The sequence below is a fragment of the Homarus americanus genome, unplaced genomic scaffold (genome assembly GCF_018991925.1).
Source record: "Homarus americanus isolate GMGI-L3 unplaced genomic scaffold, GMGI_Hamer_2.0 scaffold10706, whole genome shotgun sequence".
NCBI lineage: Eukaryota > Metazoa > Arthropoda > Malacostraca > Decapoda > Nephropidae > Homarus > Homarus americanus.
The window spans coordinates 1,990-10,290 of NW_024748241.1; the positions used below are offsets into that span (position 1 = coordinate 1,990).

Below are 8,301 nucleotides of genomic sequence, written 5' to 3' on the forward strand. Positions count from 1 at the left end.
GGTTGTTTTTAACCCCTGCTGGTGAGCCTGGGTCCCTCTCACCGCTTCACCCCCAAAGACCAGCCCTGCCCTCACCCATGACACTACACAGCCTCTCACAGTTCTCTGTACAATATCAACAATCTGTTAACTCTAATCACACTGTCGTGTAAGAAATGTTCAAGTAAAACAACTTGTTTATTTTGTCCTTAAGTTTCTTAGTTCAAATGTTGATATTCTATAACAATGCTATTGGTTAAATCAGTCAGCTGTAATACCCTTAGTAGCTACAGTAGCAAATATTTACATGATTTAAGACAACACTTACCTGCCATCATCCAAGAATTTCAACCCCCAAAACAATTTACAAGTATGAACCGAGATCCTAATGTCTTACTTAAAAGAAAAATACTATTTGTTCATGACGCCACAACTATTTTCATAATGTGCCCCCGTGTTTGATCCTATAACATCTACATGTTATTTAAATACATGTTAATGTTTCTCTTCACCCAGACGTATCACGAGAATGAAGGGAACAACTTCGTAGGCGGCTACGAGATCTTCAAGCCATCCCTGATCGTGCGTGACCCTGGGCTAGTCAAGCGCATTATGATTCAGGACTTTGACCACTTCAGCGAACGAAGGACAATTAGTAATTCCAAGAAAGACGAATGCTTTAGAGAAATGCTTTTTCTCATCAACGGCAGCCACTGGAAAGGCGTCAGGTCTATTATGTCCCCAACTTTCACCTCCGGCAGGATGCGTCAAATGTACCACCTAGTGGAGGAGAAAGCAGATGCTTTAATAGAACGTCTTCAGCGACACTGCCAAGAGAAATCTTTCGTTAAGACAAAGACAATTTACGCCCGTTATGTCATGGATGTTATAGGTACCTGTGCTTTCGGTATCGAGTGCAACTCCATCAACAATGAGGAGGAAGAATTTTGCAAGAAAGCAAGTGAGCTGAACGCCATCAGTGCGCGGGGAATATTACGGGGAATAGCTCTGTTAACGCTACCTAATTCAGTGTTGAATGCAATCGGGATTTCTTTTACCACTCCACCGTTCCTGTTCTTCCAGCGCGTGGTGGAGGAGACAATTAAGAATAGAGAGATGGGAGTGAAGCGGGGAGACTTCCTGGACCTGTTGCTAGAACAGCGGGAGGAGCAGAGCAACTCGAACACTAAGACACCTAAGTATCGTGAGTGTTGTTCAGGTCTTTGTTTAGTATTTGTTTAAATTCAGATTTGGCATCGGTTGGGAGGATGATTTTCTTCTCCCTGAGGGACAAACAGAAGGCGATCAGTTAATTAAGACAGTATCGGCACTGTTTAGTACTCATCTTGGCCTCCGTCTTTGTAAGTTAATCAGTTATAATATGCATTATCACCAATTAAAATTAAAACTATATAAACGAATCTTCGAAAATCCAGAGCCTTAGTTAGAAGACGCCACCTGGAGCCTCAAGTCACCCCCTGCCTCCTGGTAATGATATAACTTATAATCTGTTTTCATTCGATGTTTATGTAAACATTACAGTTGATAGAACATCTTTGGTCAACACAAGACAGAGGCCACCAAATATGGTCATAGCGTTTATCAGCTGAGATGTACAATAACAATACCCTATTGTTTATATGCATGAATTCCTTATAAACTAAAGAACATACAGTACGTGAATTACTCAATAATGCAACACTATTGATAATAATATTAGATTCGATGTATTTAATGAGAAATGTCTTTAAGGTTAGGAATTAATGTAAGAAAAATTAAAAAGGAAAGAATATATTTTGTCTGCACTTGACGGGGTTTTAAAGTGACTAATCACACGAGATTTAACTGTTGTCTAAATTACAATATTTTGTTCCCCTGTAATTTAATCACGCTTAAAAGTTGGTGTTGGCTGTTGATCTCCAAATAGATTCAGCGGGGCCTAACAGTTTACAGTGTATCAATGTAAAGAATAACTTTTTTTCACAGTATTTGTAATTTCTTTCATTTAAAGTTTTTAAGAGGTGCCAAGGAAATACTGTGACACCGCTAATCAACGAATTTTATTGTGTAGATTCTGCTCACGATAGGTTTAGTTCTTTGAATTTATTAGCTGCCAATCTGAGCTCCCATTAGTATGCATTGACAGATTAATGCCAAGTGTACAACACAACATGCAGCTGACAAAAAAAACAAAACAAGCATCGTAATAAGCTTTTTGATTAAGTAGCAACTTAAGTAGCATGGGACGTCATTTTCTCATTATTTTATTTATTTCTTTGTTTTATGTGATTGCAAGACTTGAAACCCATTGGGTGTCACTTAAAATACGACTTTTCCTCTGTACTGTTTTACTCTCTTGGGTTAAGATCTCGTACTGTAGGTGTGGACGTTCAGTTTGACAATGATCTTTTATTAACTTGCAATAGTTTGTATGGGGGATCAAGGTACAAGTAAAGCCTTTCTTAACCTAACGCTGCTCAGGTTTCTTTCATTCTTATTATGTTCTCAGAGTAGGATAAGTTAGATTAGACTGGAATACGTTTAAGCTAGTTTAAGTTTGTCTGGGATGAGGTTAGGTTAAGTTAGGTTAGGTTAGGTTAGGTTAGGTTAGGTTATACTGGGGTTAGATTAGGTTATGTTATATTAGACTGGGGTATAATAAGATAAGCTCATGTGTGTTTAGGCCAGACTACGTGAAACTGAGATTAACTTATATTTGACTGTGCTAAAGGTTTCTTGTCATTATATAATTGTATCATATCTCACCAAGAGTAAAATTATCAACGTTTTCGGTTAGGTTAGGTTAGGTTCGATGCTCTTTCACATTACTGTACAGTACAACTCGACCACTTCCTGCTGAGCACTACCTCTTGGTCTCTCCTTTCCAGCTATAAAAGACTCGACGATCGTCGCTCAGTCCGTCCTATTCCTTATCGTGGGTCATGACACTACAGCCGGCACCATGGCCTTCGTCTCCTACTACCTGGCCCGCAACCCACACCTCCAGCACCGACTTCGTCAGGAACTGAGGGACATAGTGGAAGAACACGGCACGCTTACCTACCAGACCATCATGGAGGCGCCATTCTTAGACGCCATTTTCTCAGGTGATGAACAGTTACTTAACTTTTTAGATATTTTTTTATTCTTTCTTTTTTATTTACTAATACTTTTAGAGGTTTGAAATAAAGTAGATGCTCGTGGTTACTCTTCAGCTGCGTTACCAAGAGAAAGCCGAGCACCGTTTGGCTCGCAACACTAAATTTGCTGTGGAATAACGACATTGGATCAATGCTTCCATGGAAGAGTTGTAAAATCATGGGAAATTACTGGCGAACCGAGGCACGGTGCTCTGTGGCCAGTGCCCCTCACGTTGGTTGACTCCCCTGCTGACGGTGGTTGACTCCCCTGCTGATGGTGGTTGACTCCCCTGCTGGCGGTGGTTGACTCCCCTGCTGGCGGTGGTTGACTCCCCTGCTGACGGTGGTTGACTCCCCTGTTGACTGTGACTGACTCCTGCTGATAGTGGTTGACTTCCCCTATTGACTGTGGCTAACTCCTGTTGACTGTGGTTGACTCCTGCTGACTGTGGTTGACTCCCCTGCTGGCGGTGGTTGACTGGTTGACTCCCTGCTTGACTCCCCTGTTGACTGTGGCTGACTCCTGCTGATAGTGGTTGACTTCCCCTGTTGACTGTGCTAACTCCTGTTGACTGTGGTTGACTCCTGTTGACTGTGACTCCCCTGCTGGTTGACTCTCCCCTGCTGGCGCTGTGGTTGACTCCCCTGCTGGCGGTGGTTGACTCCCCTGCTGACGGTGGTTGACTCCCCTGTTGACTGTGGCTGACTCCTGCTGATAGTGGTTGACTTCCCCTGTTGACTGTGGCTAACTCCTGTTGACTGTGGTTGACTCCTGCTGACTGTGGTTGACTCCCCTGTGGTGGTTGACTCCCCTGCTGGCGGTGGTTGACTCCCCTGCTGACGGTGGTTGACTCCCCTGTTGACTGTGGCTGACTCCTGCTGATAGTGGTTGACTTCCCCTATTGACTGTGGCTAACTCCTGTTGACTGTGGTTGACTCCTGTTGACTGTGGTTGACTCCCCTGCTGGCGGTGGTTGACTCCCCTGCTGGCGGTGGTTGACTCCCCTGCTGACGGTGGTTGACTCCCCTGTTGACTGTGGCTGACTCCTGCTGATAGTGGTTGACTTCCCCTGTTGACTGTGGCTAACTCCTGTTGACTGTGGTTGACTCCTGCTGGCGGTGGTTGACTCCCCTGCTGGCGGTGGTTGACTCCCCTGCTGACGGTGGTTGACCTTTGCTGACGGATTAATTCACCTTAAGTTTAACCCTCCCAGCTATTTCACCGTAAAATTAACCACCCAAATGTTAACCTAACTTAACCTATCATAACCCTCCACCCAAGGTAACATCAGAGTGTTTAATCATCAGGTGAACTAATCTAGGGGCTAATTTTCAGGTGAATGTATGAGAAACTCTTCAGAATGAGATGTGTCTATTTACGCTGTGATGTACAATTTGTTGATATTTTACATTAATATTTAATTCAAAGTTAAATGGAAACCTAACCTAACCTAACCTGACAAAGATATCTTCAGGTGTGTTAATTGCTCTGCCAGGTAATATGTTTTATGGGTTTGTGAATCTTGAGAATTGTATATGTACAGTACAAGACCAAGAAAGGGTATTATTACTGTAGTAGAAGAAGTAGTAATTCTATTATTATTATTATTATTATTATTATTATTATTATTATTATTATTATTATTATTATTATTATTCCCGAACAGAGACTCAGAGACTCAACCCGATAGCAGTAGTAATTGAACGACAATGTTCTCAAGACTACAGGTTAGTCATACATACACACGCATACTCCCATACACACACACCCATACTGTTATACACATACTCATACAGTCATACACACACTCATATTGTCATACACACACAACCATATAGTCATACACTCACACCCATAATGTCATATACACACCCATACTGTCATACACACACACCCATAGTCATACACCCACCCATAGTCATACACACACCCATAGTCATACACCCATCCATAGTCATACACCCACCCATAGTCATACACCCACCCATAGTCATACACCCACCCATAGTCATACACACACCCATAGTCATACACCCACCCATAGTCATACACCCACCATAGTCATACACTCACCCATAGTCACACCCATAGTCATACACCCACCCATAGTCAGTCATACACCCACCCATATACACCCACCCATACTCACATAGTCACCCACCCATAGTCATACACCCACCCATAGTCATACACCCACCCATAGTCACACACCATACCATAGTCATACACACACCCATAGTCATACACCCACCCATAGTCATACACCCACCCATAGTCATACACACACCCATAGTCATACACCCACCCATAGTCATACACACACCCATAATCATACACCCACCCATAGTCATACACTCACCCATTGTCATACACCCACCCATAGTCATACACCCACCCATAGTCATACACTCACCCATAGTCATACACCCACCCATAGTCATGCACCCACCCATTGTCATACACCCACCCATAGTCATGCACCCACCCATTGTCATACACCCACCCATAGTCATACACTCATCTATACAGTTATACGAGAGAAGTTGGCTAGGAGTGTCACCCAATCACAGATTACCTCACCCTATTGGGCTGACGTCATTGGTTGCCTTACACAAGACACTGGGTGGTGGGAGGAGGAGGGAGTTGTCCTTGGTGGAAAAATACAGTATACACGATCTCAGATTTGGGCATCAATACACATCCCATACAGTCATACACCTGTACAAATCATACACCTGTAGCCTTGCACTTATACAGTACAGTCATACAGTGTTTTATAAAGTATTGTTTGAGTTTACGTGAATCTCTCTCTCTCTCTCTCTCTCTCTCTCTCTCTCAGGTTGCCAGGTACGGACGTTATCTTAAAGAAAGGACAGCATGTTACCGTGCCTGTCTGGAGTCTTCAAAATGACCCTCGCTATTGGACCAACCCAGACCAGTTCCTCCCAGACCGATTCTTGCCCGAGAACAATCACAATGTGATCAGCGGCACCTACCTTCCCTTCGGTCTTGGACCCAGAAACTGCATCGGTAAGTCCCAGACCGGTTGGATGATTGGTCTCTGTGTTGTGTTAAATGTTGATATCACTTTATCTTTTGGTCTGGAATCCAGAACTATTAATGTGTGAGACCATTTTTCCGAATTGTTTAGGACCAATTTGATGTTTCAAATTAAAATAGTTCACCCGTACAGTAGTGCTGTAGCTGAGATCAGTTTTCTGTCTGTACCAACTTGACTTGATTAATTTATATACAAAAAAGTGGAAGGCCATACGCATGAGAAGATATTTATTTTAGAATTTTATACTGTACACAGACAAGTAACTTAATTTATTTATTTCTTTATCTTTGCAAGCTGCTTAATTCATACTATAATCTGGTAAAGTCATGAGAACTTACTAAAGCTTAATATGCAACATATATCTTCAGTTGTTCTTGTTCTTCTTCACAGCAGTTGTGTGTTCTATTGTGATCTGCTTGTGACGTTAACATTGCACTTGGGTGTGACGACCCTCTCTCTCTTTCTCTCTCTGTCTCTCTCTCTCTCATAGTCTTTCATATTCTTGCAGGAATGAGGTTCGCCTTCATGGAGGCCAAGTTGGCATTGGCTAAGGTGATCTTGAAGTTTGAGATGTCTCTGGCGCCTGGCCATGAAGAATTGAAATTGTCCGTGGTGGCCATGAAACCCACAGATGACATCATGCTCGTGTTCAAGTCACTCGAAGACGAACAATAAGTCACCTTATTTTGACTTTCCATTGTGACCCTGACTTGGCTCAGATATAACCAAATTTTCTATGAAAACCCAAACTTTTATTGAAACAAGTTAGCTTTTTCATATATCATCTTGAATACATAATTCAATCAATCAGAGTACCGTCCTGATATCTGAGGGTTGGCCCAAGAACGTTTAAAGTGGAGTACTTCCGCTCTAAACGTTTTCGGGCTGTTTTTTACCGATCCTCCAAGATTTTGTATCTCTCTGGGGACCCAGTTTTTAATTTCATTCATCCATCTCAGTCTCTGCCTTCCCCTGGCCCTCCTACCTTCAACTTTGCCCATTAATATCTCTGTTATTATCCCTTCGTCCATAATTATATAACCAAAATATCCCATTTTTCTTTTTCTGTACATTTCAATTATTTCTCTTGAAGTTTTTGCGAATCTTAGTACTTCTTCATTTGTTTTCCTGTCTGTGTAGCTTCTTCTTCGTATTACCCTATAACACCACATTTCAAAGACCCCCAACTCTCTTGCTGGTGTCTGCCGAAGGTGTCCACACTTCTGACCCATACGTCAGTCGTTACCATATAAAATCTTTCAGCAGTCGTTTTCTCAATTTGAAGTTAATGTGCCTTTTCATTGCGTAGATTAAACTTGACCTCTCACCAGAAAAAATACCACTAATTTTTGCCCTATTTTGACCTTCTGTGACCTTAACCTTAGCCCAGTTAAAACTAAAATAAATAACTTTTCTTTAATCTCTAGTTCCATAAATGCGCTGAGTTTCGCTGCAGTTCGTTTGATTCAGTTAAATACATACGTTGATAGATTCCTTACCAGTAATACATTCATTATACCACCTGTTCCTAGTATCATCAGGGATCAACATTATACTTAGCTGTCGTTCCTAAATTTGTCATTGTTACTTCTGTGGTATATGAAGTAAGGATCTACAGTCGTCTCTTATTATTCTATTTTTACCCCATTTATACAATTTATTCTATTTTTACCCCATTTATACAATTTATTCTATTTTTACCCCATTTATAAAATTTATTATATTTTTACCCCATTTATACAATTTATTCTATTTTTACCCTATTTATACAATTTATTCTATTTTTACCCCATTTATAGAATTTATTCTATTTTTACTCCATTTATACAATTTATTCTATTTTTACCCCATTTATACAATTTATTCTATTTTTACCCCATTTACAAAATTTATTCTATTTTTACCCCATTTATACAATTATTATTACAGGGTATTTGTTTTCGTGTAATATGATGAAGAATATGTGAATAAAATTTCTTCACTGATCACATTGCGTCTTCCATTCACTGCGTTGTTATTACCACTGTCCAGGAGAATGTGTGCAGGGAGGCAGGAATAGGTCGCCTCCCTTGACAATACAGTCAATAGTATACTTACTTTTTCCATGCCTTGAACAATGA

General features: G+C 41.1%; 1 protein-coding gene across 1 annotated transcript; it reads left to right on the top strand.

Moving 5' to 3' along the window:
• The first annotated feature begins 460 nt into the window (after positions 1-460).
• On the top strand, positions 461-7,896 carry LOC121880226 (cytochrome P450 6k1-like). Its single transcript, XM_042387386.1, has 5 exons — positions 461-1,183; positions 2,868-3,086; positions 4,787-4,847; positions 5,960-6,150; positions 6,690-7,896. Exons 1-5 carry the CDS (start codon positions 472-474, stop codon positions 6,854-6,856), a joined length of 1,350 nt encoding a protein of 449 aa, XP_042243320.1. The 5' UTR covers positions 461-471; the 3' UTR covers positions 6,857-7,896.
• The last annotated feature ends 405 nt before the right edge of the window (positions 7,897-8,301 follow it).

Excerpts from the sequence above, each read along its gene's own strand:
- LOC121880226 (XM_042387386.1), top strand. The coding sequence starts at position 472 with ATGTTAATGTTTCTCTTCACCCAGACGTATCACGAGAATGAAGGGAAC. Across the intron at positions 3,087-4,786 it reads CTTAGACGCCATTTTCTCAG|AGACTCAGAGACTCAACCCG; the intron begins GTGATGAACAGT and ends ATTCCCGAACAG. Across the intron at positions 4,848-5,959 it reads CAATGTTCTCAAGACTACAG|GTTGCCAGGTACGGACGTTA; the intron begins GTTAGTCATACA and ends TCTCTCTCTCAG.